The following is a 23,546-nucleotide window of genomic DNA, read 5'->3' as shown; positions in this document are numbered from 1 at the left end:
GCTGTTCCTTGTCTCATTGAAGCTGTTCTTGTCGTGTTTGGGGAATCCGAACGCATCTTCGTGTGCCTCACGCACGAAAAGAACTTTTGTGCCAAGGTATCCCGAAGCCTACTGGAATGTTAGGCGAGTACCCCCAACGCTGCTCTACGTTCTCGTATAGAATGCGCGTAGGAACACTGATGCATTTTTTTTCCTGTGAAGAGATCTGGGGCATTAATAAAAAGGTGACACCACCTCTGCAGCCCAGTGGGAAGACTGCAGTAAGCTGTAAGGTTTACTTTGAACCCAGAAGATTCTTGACCTCAGATACCGCACTCGGTTGTCGGCGTAGGCCCAAATGAAAACCAGCTTTCGTTGTTGTTCGTAAACCCGCTTTTACAGATTTCGGCCGCCGCCACCAGTAATGTCTTTATCCTGGCCAGTTGGAAAATGAAATCTCACATTGTGGCTGCACCGCTCTTCTACAGTTTCACTCCGGCTGTGTGTGTGTGTGTGTGTGTGTGTGTGTGTGTGTGTGTGTGTGTGTGTGTGTGTGTGTGTGTGTGTGTGTGTGTGTGTGTGTGCGCGTGTGCGTGTGTGTGTGTGTGTGTGTGTGTGTGTGTGTGTGTGTGTGTGTGTGTGTGTGTGTGTGTGTGTGTGTGTGTGTGTGTGTGTGTGTGTGTGTGTGTCAGCCGGTAAGGCACTCTTTACATCTCTTGGGTAAAAAAAATTGCGCAACGTGACGGCGTTAGCAGTTGAGAAACACAGGACAACCTTCACCTTATCAAGCACATTCTGTTATCTGCCTTCCAATCATCATCGAATGAAACATGCTCCTTTGGTCCTTCGGATCATGTGTCAAATTACTGTTAACTTTTAAAGATTCATCGTTGTCTTTTATCACGTTTAGCCCATTTCCATGTCACACGTGTTCATTTTGCCGTTTTTGTGACCATCTGCACCTCTCTGACGCTTTCTACAGCTCATAGGCATTATGACTGCCTGCCTTGCCTATACGTGGCTCAGTCAAAGAATCAGTTGTCAGTAGAGCGTTGTCCATTATTTCCCATTTAATTGCGAACGTCTTTATGTTCCGCTAGTTTTTTACCCATGAGAATTAAGCACCAACTAGCCCAGCAAAATATCTTACTCCCTTCCTATCTATTTGCTCCGCAAAGAAAAAGAGAAGCAACAGGAAAGAAGTGCTGAAAAAAAAGCACACCTGATAGAGGGTTGCGATAGCGGCCAGTCCATCCTGCTGCTCTGACGCGTCTGCGACTGCGTACTTCTCGTTCGTGTACACGAACTGCGCCTGAATACAAAATAAAAGAACAGAGAGAGAGGGAATAATATTCAATAAAAAGAAATAAAAATACGAAGAGGCCTTTCGGCCGAAATAAATGTTCATAGACCTTCGGCATTGCTTCTCCACTTGTGGAAACAAGAACTCGTCGGATGAACAGCTGCACTGGAAAACGGGTTCAGAACTTTTGCGCCAAAACGATCAAATTGAGCTCTTTGCATGCTTGTTGACCGAAAGTACCAGCTGGTCGGAAGAGTGCCGAGTGCAGCTACCTTGCGTTCTACGCATGCGCACACTCGACGTATGACTTATCATCCTATTGCTGATCCTTCAATGACGTAGGCCTATCGCTTCACGAGTCAGAATGGGATAAATGCGAAGGCGTCGCGTTGCCACTGCACCTCCATGGGATAGGCAGTGCCATCGATGCGGTGCTCGGAGCCCTGGCCCGGGCCGGAGCCCCAGTGGAAGAGCGCGTGGCTGAACACGAAGGTGCCCGGCAGCCCACCGCTGCTCACCGTCCTTCTCGTCTTGTCCATGGGCGATGCCCTGAGGGTCACTGCGACACCGTGCCCAACCGGATGAAAACGTCGCAGATTGTGTTTTGAAAGCACGTCATGCTCAGTAGCTTTTGTTTTGTTTGGAGTAATCATCATCATGAGCCTGAATGCGCCCACTGCAGGGCAAAGGCCTCTACCATGTCCCTCCAACTTACCCTGTCCTTTGCCAGCTGCGGCCACCCTATCCCCGCAAACTTCTTGACCTCATTCGCCCACATGATACGTTTGCCTTCTCTTGGAATCTACTCCGTTACCATTAAGGAACAGCGGTTGTCTTGCATTCGCATTACATGCCCTGCCCAAGCCCATTTCTTCCTCTTGATTTCGACTTGGATGTAATTAACCCGCGTTCGTAACCTGACCCACTCTGCCCGCTTCCGATCTCTTAACGTTACACCTATCATTTTTTTATTTCCATAGCTCGTTGCGTTGGCCTTAACTTGAGCTGAACCTTTTTTGTTAACCTACACGTTTCCGCCCCATATATCTGAGTACGGGTAAGATACAGCTGTTGTATATTGTTCTGTTGAAGGACATTGGTAATTTAAGATTCATGATCCCAGAGAACCTGCCACATGCGCCCCACCCCGTTCTTGCGCAGGTATGTATGGAATGCAGGTATATAACACAAAGTGCTTAATGCATAAAAAAAATTGGCTGTTACTTAGCTCAGCTATGCCCGGTTATACGTAGCGAGAAATCGATCTTCTCGTGTCGATACCGCCGCTAAACAGCGGCCGGACTCTCCTCCTTGTCAACCACACGAAAAGACTGTGATACGGCCGCTGTGTCACCTCCGCATTTTATACACGCACCTGTGCATGCCCAGTTATGCGCATAGCTAGAACGTGGCATCCACGTGTGTCATGCGCGGCCCCAGCGGCGAAGGCCTGCCAGCTGCTCCTCTCTGGTTGCCGCGCATGCGCACAACCGCTCTTCCACGTCCGCCGCCACGTGTCCGCCGCTCTTCCGCCGGCAGTGGAGTCGGCGTGCGGCGGCGGCGGCGTTGCCCTGACGTCATGCGTGGCGCACGTGCTGCTGCTCTCCGGCCGCCGCGCATGCGCACAACTGTCCTCTCCGGACCACAGCGAAATGCACGGCTGGTAGCCAAGTGTAGCTCTCGCTAGAAGAGTTTACGCTACGTAATACATATCCAACACTGTGTTTGAAGCATAATAGGCAATGTTGCTGGTGTACCAAAAATTGAATACTATAACAGTCGACAGTTTACATGGTAGAGAGAGGGCAGATAGATGGGTTTCTTGATAAAACATATAGTGAACAAGGCAGGGGGAAGCCTCAGGGAGACTGCCAACGTTACGGGAGATAGCTTATCTATTCCTCGCATAGTGTGGCACCGGCGCGCACCTACTGAGGTGGCAGTGGCTACAGCGTCACCTCGCTGCGTTTGTGTGGTCTCTGTTTCTGTATACGCAAAGTGGAGCAGCCCGCTTAAAGGGATCATTTACACGTAAGGCCGTCGTTGGTGACCATGAAGTTGCGGAGTGGAACCTCGTGTCCCTGAAACTGGAGCGGCTTTAACGCGACGTCTTGGGCCACATGGAACGTCTCGATGTTCACCGGGGACTGTTGCTGTCCGCCGCACGAGTTGTTCCCGATGCACGCCAGCTGGGACCACGACCACGGCTCTGCGCAGCGCATGGATGCAAGGTCGAAAATGGTGACATTTCCATCGCCCCCGACTCTTGCCCTCGGCCGAATGCCAAATATGTCGGCGAATGAGCAGATTAGTATATTTTCTTGCGCGGAAAGTGGAAGTGGTCATGATTTGATCGACCAGAAAACAAACATCTATACCGGGCAATTTCACGGTACCTCTCGTGGGTTTTATTTTATGGCATCGCTGAGTTTACTCTTTCAAAGACGGCATGCACGGCAGTGCATTGGTTTGAGACGTCACGTGAACTCAAGTGGTAACGGTTCCTACTTTCTCTTTCTCATTGTGATGACTTTGCTCTTTGTGGAAAACATCTCCACTTCCTTGTGGTCATCCGCCCGAACGTCATCAGTGTTAATGCCAGTTGCTCAGTTACTTCGGGTCCATTCATTTTTCGTTCTCGAGTCCTGTACACGTGATCATTTACAGCTGCGCTAGCGCTTAATTGGTATTGCACTAGAACAAACTGCACGAGAGCTGATGCCATGCTGATGGCATCTTCGATAAACTTGCAAGGGAGTTGCCCCTATGCCAGTGCGGTGATCAGGGGCCCACGGTTATAGAGCCTTTTACCACCGAGATTGTTTATCGGATATTTATTTATTTATTTATTTACAATACCCTCAATCGCCGAAGCATTGCAGAGGGAAGTGGGGTGAACATATAGGAGTGGGGTGAAAATTTGCAGTGGGGGAACATTTGCGAGGAATCTTGGTTGAAGAGGAGCAAGTTGTATGTGGAAGATCTTAGGAAAAAACAGTATTAATAACCAGACTGCAAAAACATGATATAAACATCTTTGCCAGCACTGGACTTACGCTCATTGTCATAGCTCCAACAGCCCGCTCCTGAAATGAAGGAAGGTAAGGAAAGACGGTAAAAAACGAACAGGAAAAAAAAGAGTGTGAAAAGTTGACCTTCTCAGTAACGACACGGAAAATTACAAGCTGCAAATCATTAAAACCGCGCAGTTTGGAACGCAAAGTAACAAGCCCCAAATGCCATTGAGAAAAAGCGAAGAGCAAGCGTAGTGCGCATGCGCTTGAATGCGCAAAGGCAGCGCGCGCGTCGCGAAGTGCGAGGGAAACTAAGAAAAAGGGGCGCGAAGAGATGCGTGGAGATCAGCATTCCGTCAACCTGCGAATGTAAGAAAAAAATGTAGAAAGAAAAACAAGAAAGCAGAGTGGTGAGAGACCGAACTACTACTAGGAAAGCGAAGAGTCGTGAAAAGTGGTTCGGCCCTACATTATGTAAGGCAGCGGTGTTTCTAAACATGTTCCGTGGTCAGCAGCCACCAGTGGGTGTCGAGCCTGCGAACAACAAAAACACAAGATTGCCTCGTTGGCCAGAGTGACACACCATAGAGACTGGTTTCAGCGTATTTACGGCCCATTTTCGGATGTTTTAAAGAAATAATGGCATCAGTAAGTATGATTAACATCCCGAACTTGCCCATGGGCTTCAAAGACGCAGTTTAGGGAGCTCCGGGATAATTTCGACTTCCTGGGGCTCTCTAACACGCTCTAATATCGCGCAGCACACGGACCTTTTCGCACCTTATTTCCATCGAAATACGACCGCCACGGCCGGGATTACACTTAACCCTTTAAATTATATCATGCGTGCCGAAGGAACTTAAGTACATCGTGAGGACCGGGAATTCTGCCTAAGAGTGTTAGAAGTGATCGCAAAAAAAAAAGAAAACCCTGAACCCTGGAAACAGTTCCCGTACGCCCAGAATGATGCAGCCTGCTTCTTTGCTCTAATAGTGCAGGAGACTTTTTCCTGCTTATAGACTGTTAAACATTTTCTCTTCAGTCGTGATGGTTCACATATTTAATAATGCTATTGCTCCGTGTACACATAGTTTAACAAGACTCACAGGAAAGAATACTTTAGCTTCGTCAATCGCGTTTAAGCATATTGAGCAATCTACTCGAGTGCCTGCTGAATCAATTACGCGCATAAATACGTACGTTTTTACCGGCTTCTGCTTCCAGATGTCCAGCCCACGGCAACGGCATAACGATCACCTGCGCCTGCCCCGTGTTACTTGTTTTCTTTTTCTTCTTTTCGGCAGCGCAGTAAGCGGTCCTCTTCACAATCTTCCTCTTCATCCCATTATTCGGATCGGAAATAAATGTGCAGAAATATGCATAATTCGAGAATTTCTTATATATAGTGGTCATAGATTACTAAAAAGCATTAGATTCAGTTGGAACATCAGCAGCCATGCAGGCATTGCGCAACCGATGACTGGTGGAGGCTTCACTTAATAGAGCAGCGTGCTAACATATGGCTTAACGAGCTTCACATTTGGCTTAATGTGAATGAGAACAACTTAAACCTAAAGAAAACTCAGTTCATAATCTTTCGTCCAAAAACAAACCACTACTTTATGAGAAAGTTGAGGATTAATAATTCTAAAATAATGCCTACAAACTCATGCAGATTTTTAGGAGTCTTTTTCAGGCCTGAACTTAGTTCGTCGGCGCACATAAATCATATCTGAGGGAAGCTATATAGATCTCTTGGCATGATATACAGACTAAAGGATTTTTTTTTATTTTACGTGTTTCCACCGATATGGAGTTAAATTTGAAACAAAGTTGCAACTTTAGCGACAAGTTGATCGACAGCCATCACGTCAGTGGTGCCGAGTTGAAAACGTGCTGATGGTTTCATTCTTCCATGTACAAAGCCTTGGAGCGTGTGAGGAAGCGAACTTTGGGGGAAGCGTGCTAGAGAAGGCGCGTGCAGTGAGGCAGCCGATCAAGCTGCACCATCTGTTGAAGCTTTTAATGGGATAGGATTAGAAGCCTTATCAGGGAAAAAATGGGGCGTGGTTAGAGATAAAGTTCACTGGTTGGACGAAACAGTGAAGACGTCACAGGGTCACGTGAGATAGCCGAACGCTGATTGGGTGTGTCACGTCATGAGACCACGTCACATGGCCGAGTTGGCAGGTGGTTATTCATAAAATTATCTGATTGGTTGAAACCGACGATGTCATAAAGTCATGATACCATGGGACAAGGCCGAGCTGGCAGGTGCGCAAGCAGGGGGGAACTCACAGTTGACATAGCCGAGCGCTGATTGGTCGCTAAGGTGTGTGACTTCATGAGACCTCGTGACATGGCCAAGTTTGCAGGTTCGCTGGTCACGTGACATGGCCGACCATGTCGGCGGTCTGGGCGGTAGTTGGCAGCTGCGGTTGGTTGTACGCAGACGTGGCTAGACAGCTCCGCCAGGTTGGAATGCAGCCAGAATCAACGCCGCCTGAGTCTAGTAAAAAATCCCCCAAGCAGAGAGGGCGAACAAAAAAGTAGGTCATGGACTATCGGTGGCTGCATGGGCTCAGCGCATGCGACGAGCAAGAGTGATGGAAGACTTTAATGCTATCGAATAAGTGTGTTTATTACTGTCGTTTCGCGCAGCGCAAATTTCAGAACTGCCGTTTCGAGCACCTATTTGCGCAACTAAAGCAGAGTAGCATTTCGCATTTCTATTTTTGTAAGCTGCTCAGTAAAATTTGTGCAATACTTGCCACAGACCATGTTACGCAACAGTTCAACTTGCGCAAATCCAACTGTCCCCTCAATGAAAGGGTGCTTTGCTGCATAAACGCGTTTCTTGTGGAAGAGCACACTTTACAGGAGAAAGGCATAGTTAATGATAAAAAAGAAAGGAGAAAGGATGTTAATGATAAAAAGAATATAAGAAAAAAGGAAATGACAGGAACAACGAAAAAATAAAGTGATAAAAATGAATCTGTTCTGAAGCCGTCTTTCAGCCCCTGCCCCACTTCCTCTCTAATAAACAACCAGTTACCATGCTGTATGGCCCTCCGCCACAGCGCTTTCCACACGTACCTACTCTGCTGCCGGCGAGCTATCGGCAATAATAAACGTGTTCTCGCATAGCGTAAGACATCCATTACTATGTCACGCGTAGGCCAAAACAACAGACACATCATTTATCACGTCATTTCGATCACCGCATAACATCTGCTGGACTTCTTGAAAGCAAACTCGGACAATAAATGATTTGTTCTGCACATAGCATCAAGGAACCTCTATCCGCTTTGCCATTACTGCGTGGACTCTCTCACTATTACAAATTAAAACTGTAAGGTAGATTTACCGCCACACAAGTGGTACACAAGCTTTTCACCTAGTTTGGTACCTGAGATCGACTCGCGGCCAGGGATGCGCTCATTCCCGGACACCATAAAATATGAAGAAAGAAAAGAGCAGCGGGGGGGGGGGGGGGGGGGGGTCTCACGATTACATTTAGCGCTAAGAACCCCTCTTACCGTTTTCGCGACTGTCTGTATGCCGAAGCGGGTTGCTGGGGGTCTCACAAGCCCCATTGGTGCAGCCGTAGCACCATTGAACCAGGAGTTGTACGAATACCCCCAGCGACCTATGATTATAGAAAATGACCAATTCCGCTTATACGGGCTTTAACCCATTAATGTTATCGCGTCTTACCCTTAAGGCGGTTTCGCCGATCTTTTGTCTGCGGCTTACTTGACCTTAAAAAACGAAGCCTCGAACCGAAACCAAAATGCTAGCTCACACCTGATTCTTATTCGGCCTAACTCGCTAAATCGTCCGTCATTCATTAAACCCATACCCTGCTTTACCTCTTCTCATAACAGTAAGTAGGCATTGGTTTCGGAACAGCTTTCTGTCTTAGTCGGTGGACCTATCCTAGCAGCCTGCAGTTAGCATGCAACATGCATTCGTATTGTTGTGACTTGCTTCTCTGAATATTCAAAACTACATGCGCACGCCAAGATGCACTTGCAACTTTAAATCCGCTCTTAGGGGAGGCTTTCAATCTTCAACTCGATTCACTGAGTTTCTGGTAGGCAACGACGTTTTACCTCCAGTCTCAGACAGTTTTGTTAGCATGTAGGGTAAATTAGATCAGCGCATTCGCGACCTCGCTAAAAGCCGGGAACGTAGAACAGCGGAGGAACAGTTGCCTTTTGTAGTTCGATTTCGTACCTGCAAAATTTCTTCTCAGGTGTGCGAATAAATGTGAATAAAATGCAGCAAACGGGGAATGAAAGATTCCTCTTTTTCCTGAACCAGAGTTGCGCACTTCATGGCCCAACGTTGTGCACGTTTACGTTTATTCGTGGATACTCCTGCGGAAACCTGGAGTGGAGCAGGCATTGCTTTTAGGCGCAGACGTATGCGTACAAAGGGACGAGTACGTATCACGCGGCTGGCTTTGCCGCTGCCTGCCACACGGTCTTATCGTTCTATGTTCTGCCATAAAGAGCGAGTTGTACGGTGCCTTCACACCGGACATGAAGGGGCGTGTGTTACTTATAAAAATAAACGAGCCAGAAAAGGGTCAGAAAGCGTCCAAAATTTTGTACTTGATTTATTTATTTATTTTATTTATCTATTTATTTACAACATATTTCAGGCTGAGTGCCCAAGCAGGATTGGCATACAGGTATATAGAATACAAAAAAGCATGGACGTACAATGTACAAAAGACATCAACACATTTGGTAGGCCAGCGGAAGCGGTTATTACTATACATGATACACTTGTATGACCACAACCAAAACTTACATTCAAGAACACATAGGAGACAAAATTACTTAAATCTTTATAAACTCAATTCCAGCTTATCCAAAGGTGGGAGAGTGGAAGCTGGCGACTATTCCAATCTGCAATTGCATTAGGGAAAAAGGAGAATTTGTATAGGCCAGTCTTCGCAAAGTGAGGTGGTAAGGAGAATGCATGAGTATAGCGTGTCTGCCTGGAAGTAAAAGGGTGGGCGTAAGGGCTGGGATCTTGTGGGAGCTTGCGTTAAGCTATATAAGTAAAAATTTGAGACGAAGGAATCTTCTTGCCTGGAGTGCGTTAATGCGATTTTCTACCTTTACTTCAGTTACCGAATTGGTATCGGTTCAGAAAATGCGGCTATAGAGCATGTACGAAATTGAGCCATGTGACAGACTACATGCAAATCTCCTGGCAGGGAGAGACCGTACGCGTATGTAAATGATGGGTTCATTCGCTGTATCCAAAAACAGTCTCTTGGAAAGTTTTTTTCACTCTCTGTTGATGACTTTCTTCGCATTCTATTCTACGGGTGAGTTTAGCGCGGTTTCTGATTAGGATATTTTTTTTATTGCACCTCAACAGCCCCCAGCGATTTCTTGCCAGTCAGCATACGAATGTCAAGTAGTTGCACCGTTAAAAAGGTCACTCCGCACAACTGCAAGCAACTCGCTGAACACACGCGAACAAGAGATAAACCGCGGGTCCAGCGCACTTAACCATTTCGCCTTGCAGTGAACAGCGCGCCGACCAAGGAGATTTAGCCTCCAGTACAATACTGTGCGTGAGTTTCTACTGGCCTCTATCGCTCCTCGAATGGCAATAGTTTTCACGGAGAAGTCACGCACAACCGCTCAGGTCAACAGAATCAAAAGTAGCCACATTTATCGCCACCTGTCTTAACTACAGCGAAACCAACGGATCGCATCTTTTCATCCGTTCTCTTAACGTTCGCATGTGCACGTAATGCGGTGCCTTGCACTTTGTTAATGAACACGAGAAAATGTTCTATGCGCAAAACGACCATATATGATCACTGCACTGTGATCAAACACGGCGAACCTTACTCGCAGATTTTGTATGACACACAGACAATAATATACAACGTGCCTGGTTTGAGCGCAGTGTTCCTGCTCATTTCAGAGAGAAGCACCGCATATTTCGAATCTCAATGCATTTTGCAGAAATTGTCCAAAAAGAGCAGCAATGTCCGCTAAATACTGTTTAAATGCTGTCTGCAGGCGCTGCGGTTGGACGGAACACGCCGTAGATCGATCCGCAGTCTGGATCGAAGTTGTTTCTTATAGAACACGGCGAGGTCCGATGAAAAATAAAGAGGTCACGATTTCAGGAACGCACGAATTGCACACACTGAAGAAGAGTAGAAGCAGGAATGAAAGAAGGCAAGGTGGTCCTGACGATCAGGTGGCGAAAACAAGTAAAAAATGAGATATTAAATAAACAAAACGCAGTGAGCCTGCGCTTGTGCAACGTCAAAATCCGACGTTGTCAAAGGCTTCCGTGTAATCCGTCGAGTTGGTGGACGGGACGACGCTCCACGGAATCAGGCGGGACCCGAAGGTGTTGACGGACACGATGGCGCTGGCCACGATGATCGCCTTGGCCAGGATGCCGATCGTCGCCTGTGAAGAAATAAGAAAACGAGATACAATATTTGCGTACGCATTCATTTTTTTTTTTTTTGTAGACGAGAAAAATCGCAGTAGGCTCGCAAAACGCCTGGTGCAGCCAGTCCTGAAATGAATACCGACAGGTTCCTCATAGAGTCCCTTGCATTCTGTCGAGGATAATTTATTTTTTCTGTTAATAAGTGATCATCCTCGAAGCTCCTCTGGACATTGTTATCTACTTTTCAAGGTGTGCAGTGTACCGTATAAATGCGGATAAGGTCCGCACTGGTGCACACTCCACATATAGAGTCAGATTGTATGGGAATATTAAGTAGTTTCCCCAGACTATGCGCTTGAAAGCTGAACTGAAAAATTCCGCTGTCAGTTAAAGGCACGCCTGTAAGAACTGCGAAAAAAAGTGCTGCCCTTACATAAGTGGCGTGCACACTGGGTACGCCTACAAATGTGCAGTTGGTGTTTGACGTTATGCAGATGAACTAGGCAGTGCGGAAATAGAAGTGCTGGCGCAAAAAAAAAAAAGAATCTCGCCTGCAAGTCCTATAATGCGTTTACGCAATACCATTTTGAACGATGGTAGAGAGGATTGGGCAAATGGTTCTTGATAATCACACAGTGAACAATAAAGCGGTAGGCTTCAGGCTGCTTGTCGATGTTTTGACAAGAGAACTTGTCTTCGTATGGGCGAGCTAATTTAATGTCATCTGTGGAACAATGGAATACTCGGGCAACACTTAAGTACCGCCTTGATGATATGACGCGATAGAGTGCGTGGTTTGTTTTTTATTTTTTAATCACCCTTAACCGCGGACAATGCGATAGCATTAAATGAGGCTGATGGGCTTTCGTGAGCATGGATGGATAATGAAGACGACGGCTTTCAAAGCACAACGCGTGAAACTGCCACTTGAACACGTGAAAACGCGGACAGTTGATGAAGACAACGGCATTGCAGGTATAAAGAGCAGAACGCAATACGGGTCTCAAACAGCGCGCGCGCTTCTCGTGCTTTATACACGAGTGCTAAGGTCACAGCTCTCTAGCAACTCTCGGCGGGCTCCACGACGAGTGGAAACATTACTCTCCTCTCTCAAGGAGACGCACGCCGCCTTCTGGGATTTTTCGCTCGCGCTACGCCGACGCTGGGTTTCTGCGACACGGTACCGTCAACGCTGTCTTGGTTTCAGATGAGACATTGCGCTGCGGCTCATCTGCGCTAGCAGAGGAGCGCCGCTTATGGAAATTTTGCAGTGGCAAGCAGCACTATAATTTTTACAACTTAACTCCAGGAAAGCCAGGAGTGGCGATGTTGGGCTTCGCAGGGGTTGGCAACACTCAGCACGGAGGCAGGAGGTCGAGAGCATCTTTTTGTAGCAAAGGCAAGACTATTACAGATGCGTGAGGGTGGTTGTGCTGTGATCAAGCGTTGCTAAAAGATGTCACAACAAGGATCACAACAAAAATTTTAAGTCATATATTGCGTTTAGCTCTCGATAAAAGATTCCTCAATATTACAGAGGCTCCTAAATGGCGCCATATGCTGTTGCGCGCATAGTTTAACGTTCTTAAGCTGTTGCATGGGCTATAAGGGATACTGTAATGGAAAGGTCCGAATAAATTTCGGTCCCCTGCTCGGGGTTTGAAGGAAATAAGCTTAGATAGTTTGCTTTAGTTCCACTTTTCGCTAGTTCACGTACAAAAACCAACCCTCCCAATACCATTGACAAGCATAATCAACGATTTCCCGCCGTGGCTTCTGCTCGATGAATTATTTCGCCCCGGGCACGCTCTATGGTTGCCAAAATGCAAGGAGACCTTTTGCGAGCAATGAAACTACGAGCAAAAAACGAATTAAGAGAAAAAGAAAACTTCCAACAATCTCACTCTTCCTGGGGCCCAAGTGATAGAGAAAAAGATAAGGCATTCGTTATCAGTCTATAGATAAAGCTTCACGTGATCGCTTCGCGAACGCCGGTGCTTATGTAACTGAAACACCAAAGGTTAGGCCTTTTAACCCAGAAATAGTCACTCTGAGGTCTCAGAGAGGACACTCACGACTTGCAGCATGGGCACCTCGATGACCTCGTTGGCCACGATCATGGGCAGATGTATGGGCAGGATGAGGTTGCACGAGGCGCCCACAGCCGCTGGCACCACGTATGCCGCAGGAGGAACGTCGGTCTCATCGGCCTGCGAGTGGAATGCGGGCGTGAGGAAGCCGGAGGGGATGGGGGACCCCGGAGGCTAGCGGCCAAGGATGTTTTAGCTTGGAATGCTTTGTGTATCTTACCAGTACTAACCTACGGGGCAGAAACATGGAGGCTAACGAAAAGGGTTCAGCTCAGGTTAAGGACAACGCAGCAAGCTAAGAAAAATGATAGGTGTAACGATAATAGACCGGAAGCGGGCAGAGTGGGTGAGGGAACAAACGTGGGTTAATGACTTCCCAGTCGAAATCAAGAGGAAGAAATGGGCTTGGGCAGAGCATGCGATGCGAAGGCAAGATAACCGCTGGTCCTTAAGGGTAACGGAATGGATTCCAAGAGAAAGTAAGCGTAGTAGGGGGCTGCAGATGGTTAGGTGGGCGGATGAGATTAAGAAGTTTGCGGGCATACGGTGGGCGCAGCTGGCAAAGGGCAGGGTTAATTGGAGATGCATGACAGAGGCCTTTGCCCTGCAATGGGCGTAGACAGGCTGATGATGATGATACTTTGTGTTCGCCCCGGAATTCAAGAAACGACGGATCACGGGCTGGACCTCGAATAGCGTGTTAGCGAATGTTTTTCTCTGTACTCGTTTACGGCTATATACGTACGTCGTACGAAAAATTGGTGCAGTGACAAAATTGCACAGTCAAATGTGAATTATTCGGGTTAAGAATTTTGTCAGCATAAAAAAAAAACGCATAACGAAGGGTGGAAACTCGTGCAGAACAATGGTGACTAATAAAGGATCGTTGAATGTATGAAAGGAACCATTAATTATGAGAATTTCTAATGAAGGGGAACCCTCGAACGGGCGTTGGCGATGTACAGCGTTAGTACGAATTTGGCGATCTCAAAGCGAAAACATTCTGCAACGTAAAGCAGCGAACAAAATTATATGATTTTTGTTATTTTTTCTCTAAATTTTAAATCTAATTTTTCGGAGTATATTTCGATGCAATAATGTCCTCTTATTCTACCAGGAGTTGTTGGGGCGCAACTGTTTGCCTTGAGTTTCTTCTTAGTTTTCATCCTTTCATGAACGCTTCCCATTTCATTTATTAGGTGTCTGTTCTAAACTATTATGAACTTATTATTGCCATTTTTAAGTGAAATACACAGCACTTGCATTCACAACTGCATATTGTCATAACCATTGCGGGGAGGGCGAGGCGCACATAATGTAACCAAAAGAGTGTTCATATAGCAATTATCCGCGGCCACGACTCTGCAATGAAACACCACCAATTTTTCATGCAGTTTGGAGTATCGCATTCTGCGGCTCCGTAAGGTTTGTAGAGATCTAGATTGAGAGGAGGTTTGGGTTTTTATCTTACCGGCACACCGCAGATCGACCAACCAAATTGTCGACAGGGCCATCGTTCGCGTGGGCCGGAAAAAAAACAAAAAAACTCGAGTGTTTTTTATCAACATTTCCAAAGATTTGGCCCTTGTATGAAGCTAGGAATGGTTCAATGAACTGTGAAACATCATGTGCCATGTGCTAAGCAAGACAGCTCAAAATATGCGCATATCTCGTTCGACGAATCGAAGTTCTTGTTGCATGGGAGTTATGGCGTTCACTATATAGCTCGCTCCAAAGGCCCTGCATGTGGACCTCATTATCACCTTCGCACGGTAAACCGTAGAGGCACGTCTTAATGGCACAGGGCTGGTTCTCCGCTCGTTGAATTTTTCTCCTTTACAGAATTTAAGATACCACGAGCAAAGAGAATTATCAAGGAATTCTTCAACAAGTTACCCTTCCTTTGGCAAGCAAGAATTTTGGCTTTATGTGTTTCATCAGAAGGACGATACGAAGCAGTGTTCTACGCTTCTACGCGTATGATGCAGGCTTCGGTAATAAATTCGGTGCCCACGACTTAAAGCATGACAAAATAGTGCATCAGAATAACTGTTACAAAATACGACCCCACTTGCATATACTATACTATAAGAGAAAGGATGCCTGTCTGGTTGTAATCTTGCTTTAAAGAAAAACAATAAGAGCGCCAAAGCAGTAGTCCCTGGCACGGTCACCGGGAGTATTGCGAATGCATTCTCGAACATTCCCAGTTCAGAGAGATCACGTGCCGTGCTATATCGCGAACGGCCTTGAGAACATAAGAAAGTAGCGTGCTGACTCAAGAAAGGAGGCGCACAGCGCAGGTTGTGCACACTCCTTGCGTTCTGTTTCAGCGTACTGCGTTCTTTCATTTTATTTTTTCAAATTGGCATCAAGCTATCCCAACAAGCAACTCTTGTCAAGTAGCTGTGAGAATTCGTTCTGTGACACCGACTGAAGCTCTCGCATTTGCGCCAAACAACTGAGTAACGAAGCGTAAAAAAAAAAAAAACGCGCCGAGGAAGGCATCAGCACTGCAACGACGTCCACGTACAATCTCCATGACCAGCGGCACGATGTCGTCGCAGAGGTGGTTGTTGTTGATGGCCTCTGCCAGCACGCTGCCGATGGCCCCGATCACCACCTGGTTGACCACCAGCGAGTTCTTCCCCCAGAAGTCGGTGCCCAGCATGGCGAAGCAGGCAGGGAGCAGCTTGTTGCTCTGCGCAGTGCCACCCCCCCCCCCCCCCTCCCTACTGTTAGCGCTTTGTTGGCACACAAGACGATAGAAATCTGGACGAGTGCTTTTACTCAGTCAGACCTGGACAGCGCCAGCGCAGGAACTATTTTACAAATTATATTTTGCACACCGCAGGAAAAGTAGGCAGTCACTATCAGCATTATCGAGCTGCATATCACTGCCTTCAATACTTTTTGTACAATTGCAAGTGGAAATTTTCACACTGAGTTATGCGATGTTCGATATCGGCAGTCGAGAGATCGTCTACACTCTAGACATGATTAAGCCTGTATGTGAGTAAAAAAAGGAGTAAATTGTCCTCTAGCACGCTCCATTTAGGGGCAGGATGTGCTGGCAAAGTCCCGGAGTAGATTTCGATTACTAAATATATAAAATGCTCGCACTTGGCAGCAGGTATATTCCCATTGCAAAGCATACAAACTTGATGCAATCGAATTGAGTAGACTGAAACCTTGGTTGAAATCTCTGTAACTGCTATAGCACTTCGCATTTCTTAAAAAGTTGTTTCTGTTGCCAGCCGTAAGTATTTCATATTTTTAGCGATGGAAATCTACCACAGGGCTTAGGCAGCATACTGCGCTCCTAAATCTAAGTGTGCTATAGGGCAGATTACTCTCTTTTTACTCCGATATCGGCTAATTCGTGTTCATAGTGTAGTTAATTAAGCTATTGTATGGATCCCGTATATGCCGCCGTAAGAAACGTACGCAGCATATATACAGGAAAAGCTGAAGTCCAGAAGGGTGAGCTCGGCATCGTGCGTCGAGGCACTCTAAGTCCAGAAAAACTGAGCTCTCTCGCACAAGGCACTTCTCCGCGGCATAAAGCTGGAAGGTTAAGTCAACATTTCGGCCTTGCACAGCCCAATTTTTTACTGCGCGTCCTGCTCTAAGCAGTTCCTTTTTCGCGTTTGCGACTTTAATGGACAGCTGGCACAATAAATAACTGCTGCAAGAGGTTCAATTAATTGCGGTTACCGATATGACTACACAACCATGTTTAATAGGTAAGAACCGTTAGTACTCTCTGGTTTCCAATAAAACGACTCGCTTGCATTTTTCAAAATGCAGAGTCGGAACAGATGCTGGAAAAGCGGCTCTATAGACATCTTGACGAAGTCGTCTGACCCAGTGAACTCAGCAACAGTCACCGCAGCTGTACAGCCTTCACATATATGAGCGATATTCAATTTCTAACTACAAAATTTGCAGGACCCATTATGCACATCGTGCGTGCGGATTAATGACAAGATTCAAACGCATAGCACGCAACATATGGCAAAAAAGCAAGTAAATCGCTATTAATTACGCCGTTGTTCAATTCAGGGCGCACTGAGAGTATTCTTTTCTATATGGGACGCATTTAAAACAAATGCGGACGCAAAAGTTGTTTTTGTACATGGCATATGCGTCCAGGCAGGCGCTATGAGGGAAATTGTCATCGTAACAAGAGTAATTAACTAAATGCAATAATTAACCTTTTATTCACGGCAGTTAGCATGCATGTTTGGCCTATACTGAAAACAACTTCAGCGTACAACTTCAGCGTGGCAGCTTTAAGTGTAATTTTCCTTCATAATTTCTTGTTTCCTTTAAAATGGTGTCTGTGTCAGTCAGCCACATGTGCGAGTGCAGAACTCTGACGGGAACCGGTCAATGCAAAAGGGGGTAAGCACGTGTCGTGTGAGGGAGGTTGGCCGCGTACCCGGAAGACGCTGGTGGTGAGCTGGACGGTGCAGTGGATGACGATCACAGCCCAGGGCACGTCTCGGGACATGGCCGTCCAGACGACGAGGCGGTGCTTCCGCTTGAAGAAGCCGCGCCACTTGGTCGGCAGCACGCTGAACACGAGCAGCAGCACGGCGAGGAAGGACAGCAAGTGCTTGCTGCGAGCGAGGAGCAGATTGTTACGCTGTCCACACCGGAGGCATGTGCAATGACCTAATTATACATTGTTTTACATTACTTGCAGTTCGGAGGTATTTCGACGGAAGAGAATTTTGAACGCATATTAATTTTTATTTTGTTGGCATCGTTTGGCCGTTTCTTTTTTTTTACGAACAATACGAAGATACTACACAATGTAACGTAACTGACGCAAGGTGCCACAAAGTAGAGGGCTGTGTTGGGGCCCTATATTGATACAAAAAAAATGTCAGAAAAATGTCAAGGTTGATGACAGGCCAAGAAGTGAGCATTTATAAATTCCGGAAAACTGCGCGGAAGTTAAGGTCAAATGTATAGGTAGTATATTCAGGAAAAAAAAGTGGGAGATTAAAGCTCGTGGTGAATCTGCCATAGTCATGGGCTGCTGTAACAAGAGGTCGTAACCTATAACAATGTGCGAAGATATAAAGTTACACATATGCATAACATGTATGAAAAAAAAAAGAGTTTCGAATTGAAATATATAGGTGCTAATGGGTGCCAAGTTAATAAGCATTAAACTTGCACATATATAATAAGAGAAGTAGCGTAGAAAAGAGTTTCGAATTGAAATATATAGGTGCTAATGGGTGCCAAGTTAATAAGCATTAAACTTGCACATATATAATAAAAGAAGTAGCGTAGATACACGGAATGACGGGCTGTGACTGATATACTGTTGTCGTGGCTTGATTCCGCACACGCTATGCGACACGGCAAGTGAATGCCTGAGGGAGATAATTTCTAAAGATGACAATTTCGCTTACCGGCTGCTGTAGCCGAGGATTGGGCCCAGACATACAAACACGATGTAGGACACGAAGGCATAGACCAGCAAAAGTTCACCGCTCCTGTAAAAAAATAAAATAATTGGCGGTGATTTAGCTCTTTTTAAACCTGGAGTGACGCGATAGCTACAGCTGGCCGAGTGGAACTTGCTCCTTTCGCCGCTCCGTTTCGCTGGGCGTTCCTTCTTCATCTTGGTCCCATTTGACACGGCGCATGCGCACAGCTGTGGCAGCTCGGTTTCACCGGCGCGCCGCCGGCAGCAGCACCTGCTCCGCACCGCGTGGCTGGTCACGTGACCAACCACGTGACAGCGTGGCGGCGGTGGCGGCGCCGCCACGCTGAAGGCTGGAAATGCTACCGTAATGTAGCTATCGCTACAAAAAAAGGCGAGAAATAGCACAAGTCTATCACCTTTCTCGAGACCACAATCAACACTTTGTCATAGATAAACCATGTTCCACAAAGCGAAAATATTGCTTATATTTTCAATTATTTTTGTCCATATTCTTGCTGCTCTGCCATTGGTCGTCACCGACTGCGATGTCAAAGGAAGAGTTAGGCAGTGTTACGTTTGGAGACACCAACATGCCAAGAATATTCAAGCCACTGGGAGTCATCAATCGACAGAAGCTTCAAAGAGCCGTCGACGTGGTTGCGGCGCCACGAATGCAGGTGATGGCGTCTACAAGGGACCTTGTCCCCCCCCCCCCCCCCCTCCTGCTGTTTACGGGGTGAAACGGCCGTCCGCTGCCTTAGAGCTGCTTTTGGGGAGCGTGGTTGTTTGTTCTCAACGCCGGACCCACCCGGGACATAACGACGTCTTTCTCCCGGAGGGGACGGCGGGGGAGCCGGCAAGCGGCGCGGGGCTGCAAATGAGCCGTGGCAAACGCGGCCGTGTTTGACTAAGCCAACGACGCCGGAATCCTCGTGCTTCGAAAACAACCTCGTCTTAGTCTAAGTGTTTTTCCTTATATGTGGAACCTTCTGCAAAGTGATCCTTTCGTTCCCACGCTACCGCTGTGAAGTGCAGGTGACTGACCTTCGACGCTGCTTGGGACCCGCTTCGGGCTATTCATCACTGCTGCCTGGACAGCGCGGACCATAACTTGCCAGAAGTGGCAAGAGTGTGTTGTTGGGGGCGTCCTGGAAGGCTGGACACGTGATCCCTGGAGGGCTAAAGCCCTGGAGCGTTAGCCCTGGAGGGCTAAAGACTGGACACGTGATCTACATCACAGTGATTCGACGCATTCTTAATGAACTAAATTCCCCAACTAGGGACCTGGGGACAGCGGACCCTATTTAAGCAGCGATCGGGCGTGTGATCAGCCAGCTCCCGATTCGCTATTGAACTTTGTAAATATATAAATAAACCCTTTCAGTCTCTTCTCCACCTCGAAGCCCATCTCGTCTCTTCGTCACCCCCACAACAGCAGTCTCCCGATCCGGAACCCGTGGACATTGACCTTGGCGAGCGACGGCCCAGGCGAACCAAGGGCCCGCATCTAACGACTGGTGGCAGCGGTGGGATATAAGCGCAATCCCCCAACACCAGTTTCCTGCTACGGGATAGAAGCCCCACACCTAACAACTGGTGGCAGCGGTTGGATCGAAGCGCAATCCCCCAACACCGGTGACCTGCTACGGGATAGAATCCCCACACCTAACAGCAGAAATCTAGTCACGGGGAAGTATATTTTTTTTTAATTTACAGTACTGTAAACCCTTTACGGGCTGTTACAGGGTGGGAGGGAAAAATATACACGAAAAATGAGCACGGCTACAAGAAGCACAACTCCATCTTTTTCTGAAAAATGTCAGCTGAATTTGTGTACTCAGATACGTGCTGATCCAGTTTATTAAATTATACTATGGTTTTCGGGAGGAATGAGTACTTAAATATAGTCAACTCTAGTTGTGTATGGCATAATGGTGAATGGGTGGTTAGTACTGGAAGATAATCTTCCTGGGGGTCGAATGTACAGAGTAGAGTCTAAATTAAACTTATTATCACGAAGCATATAAAGAAACTTGAGACGAGCTGTCTTTCTATGTGTGGCTAGTCCTGAAAGTTGAGCCTGGAGGAGTAATGTTGTCACTGACTGTGTTTTCCGGTAAGAAGGGAATATCAATTTCAAAGCTAACCTTTGCACTTTTTCACGTTTATTGATCTTGATGAATCAACAGATGACGTGTCAAGGGCCGTGCTCACGAAACTGCGAAGATGTAAAAAACAGCTCAACGAGTAAAAATAGTTGTCACAATATGTGTCCCCATCATCAGCATAATAAGTAGTCTTACAGAGATCCACAGGTGTATCAATAATCAATATCCTGACGCTTTTCCCATTCGCTTCCTGGCATCTTTTTGTTGGTTGCTGAGAAATTCAACTTTGTTCAACTGCAGCGGCCGTAGTTGTGGAATAAAAAAACATTTCAGACAATATATGCGACTCAAACTTAAGAGTATGCGGTATGATTAGTATTTTTCCCGGACGGAGCAGCCGCTGCCGCTGGTGGGTTCAAACCGAGCGAGTGCGTGGCGTAATCCATCAACAATCTCCATGTGACACACTCCACCCTGCTCCACTGTTCCCACCCCTCGGCTCTGATTAGCGACCTCGGTGTACCTCTCGCCACCCGTTCCCTCCCAACTTCCCTCCCTCTCTTACCCTCTCCCTCAACTCTCCTGCAAGTGGAAAGAATTCCCTTCTCTCGACTTTGCATCCTGCCAACCGAGGGTTCACATGCAAACTAACGCCAACGCCGGCCATTTTTTGCGCTAATCAAAGTTCTAATGTGAACACATTAAGCATCACAGACCGTTACCAGCTGGCAACACGAATTATGAAGCGTTAGCCGGCCTGCGCTCGAGAAGAAATGGAGACATTAGAGTTTACTTTAGCGGATGCGCGAACACTTGGCCACCCGTTGGGGTGGCCGAGTGGTTGAGGCATGCGCCTAGTGTTCAACAGAAACTGGTTGGTGTTGAGTGCTAGGCGCTGGGATGATATGTCAAAGGGGCATTTGTACTGGTGGGCACCCGAAAATTCTGTTTTACCCATGAGTGGCCGGTGGTGGGCTTGCAGACGCCGTCGCCAATGGCGCTGCGCCATAGGTGAAGTGGGCAACGCGTTTGAGGCGCCCACCGATAAAGTGAGACATTGTTTTGCCTTTCGTTTTCTCTTAACAAAATTTTCTCTCGGCCGCCTTCGCTAACATGCGTGGCGTAGAGTCACGACCTAAGCACAGCGCGAGAGGCTACGAGTTGCACATTGGCGCGTGAGTGCAGCGGTGGCCGTGCGCTCTAAAGCAGCGGGAAACAAAGATAATCAATTCATGCGTTTCCTCCTCTCATTCCTTTGTTGCGGCATCGGCTTCAAACAGACGCCGAAGCCGGGATTTCAGGAAATTAAAAACGAGAAACGGAAAAGAACGAATCTTAGAGATCGGCTTGAAAGATTTAAATCTGGACTCCTGTATTGTGGACGGGCAAAGGGTAACGAAAACTAGAACAAGACGATGATGACAATGGCCACGAAGACCACAAAAAGAGCGCAAACACTTTCTGTCTTCAAAATTAATTTTTTATAGTCATAATTGACAGCTCTGACATTATTATAATCATAGTCATCATCAGCTAGGTCAGAAAGACCTGGTGTTGTGTGTGGTGTGTTGGTGTGGTGTGTAGTGTGTGGTGTGTTGGTGCGGTGTGGTGTAGTGTGGTGTAATGTGGTGTGGGTGTGGTATGGTGTGGTGAGTGGGGTTTAACGCGCCGGAGCGACACATGAGCCATGAGGAACGCCGTAGTGGCAGGCTCCTGGTCAGTTTAGTCCGCCTGGTGTTCTTCAACGTGTAGTCCAAACGCGCGTTGTCGTTGGTGGGCTCAGCTGAGCCGGCACATCGCTGGTCTTAGGCCACATAATCGCGCGTAGCATTCTTCGCTCTTCTTTTTGTCGGGTGTCCTGTTACGCACCGTGCCTAGGCGAGGGAGATCGCGATGCCTTCGGTTAGTCTAGACGGAATCATGAACATTTGATTCCCGAAGTAGTAGCTGGACGACAATGAGGCAAAGGAAGCTACTCTTCTCTGCCACTAGCGAAATGCCACATAGAAGCCAGCGTTCAGAGCTCGTTTTTCGCTTCTCGTTCAGAGGAACGATACTAATAAGGTACAGCTGCTCCACTGACACTGTTCTTACTTTCCTGATAATGCTTAGTTATTATATACGCCAAACTTAGTTATTATATACGCCAAGTCGGCGCAGAGGCGGAGCCTTGTGCTCATGCGTACTTGAGCGCCCTCGCTCGCAGGCTTGTTGAATTAGATCGTGCACAGCTATGCAGCGAATGTGGCGACCGCATTCCCACGCAGATCTTCTCCATATTTTTGCTAACCGTGACGGTAGCCATATAACACGGCCCTCAACTTGGTACCCCACCACTCTTATGAGGGCCATATTCGCGCTTTACTAATCTGACAACAATGTTCACAGATCGCTTGGTTCCAATTGGTATAGTTGTGGTCACTATTACCATGGAGGCTAAACTCAACAGACGTCAGTCTTGCACTGTTTTAAGGATCACTGGAAAACGGACAAATGTTCGCTTCAAACAGATTTCAGTGCTTGTTTAAGCAGCGAGTCTTATTTTCTGTTTATCTTTGTGAAATTCTGTTAAAAACAATGATAACCAAACCCCCGAGGGAGCATGGATCGTTTTTTTTATAAATGGGTGCTCTCTCCGCTTTACTCCCTCCGTAAAACGATAAGGACAGTATTATGTAACGATTCATTTTTTTTTTCATTTCATTTCGTCCCGACCTCAGGTGTGACTGAAGAAACATCAGCTGAAGACACAAACGACCAATCACAGGCACGGGGCGTCTGTTCACAGCGCCGCCGTTAATCACCCCACTGCATCCGCATCCAGTCCGGCCGAGTCACAGGGACCAAGCGCTGCCAATTCGTTGCATAACCACCGCACAGTATCTCTGCCGAGTCGAGATCAGCGCCGATAAAGCTCGCCAAACGGATCGTGGTGCTCACTCATTCGATGGCGTCGGCGCCGGTCCGCCATTGCGACACGGGCGTGATACACGCTTATGAAAGTGCCGTCATTGCCATGTTTCTTCCACGACCAGCGTGGTGTCTTTTCTCACGGCTTACGTCACAGGGAGCAGCGGTGACCGATATGAGAGGACGAAGTTAAACGAAAATTAAACTAATCGTTGCATAACATGCCCCTTGGTGAAGCCTCCTGTTAAA

At 47.1% G+C, this 23,546-nt stretch overlaps 1 protein-coding gene across 1 annotated transcript; it reads right to left on the bottom strand.

The window, feature by feature from the left end:
• Positions 1 to 375: 375 nt before the first annotated feature.
• On the bottom strand, positions 376 to 4,404 carry LOC144119652 (carbonic anhydrase 2-like). Its single transcript, XM_077652219.1, has 5 exons — positions 4,339 to 4,404; positions 3,312 to 3,491; positions 1,684 to 1,841; positions 1,202 to 1,291; positions 376 to 414 (listed from the first exon to the last, which is right to left on the bottom strand). The coding sequence occupies exons 2-5, from the start codon at positions 3,334 to 3,336 to the stop codon at positions 376 to 378; spliced, it is 312 nt and encodes a 103-aa protein (XP_077508345.1). The 5' UTR covers positions 3,337 to 3,491; positions 4,339 to 4,404.
• Positions 4,405 to 23,546: the final 19,142 nt, after the last annotated feature.

The sequence above is a fragment of the Amblyomma americanum genome, chromosome 2 (genome assembly GCF_052857255.1).
Source record: "Amblyomma americanum isolate KBUSLIRL-KWMA chromosome 2, ASM5285725v1, whole genome shotgun sequence".
In the NCBI taxonomy this organism is placed as follows: Eukaryota; Metazoa; Arthropoda; class Arachnida; order Ixodida; family Ixodidae; genus Amblyomma; species Amblyomma americanum.
This window is presented reverse-complemented; position numbering and strand designations above follow the sequence as displayed.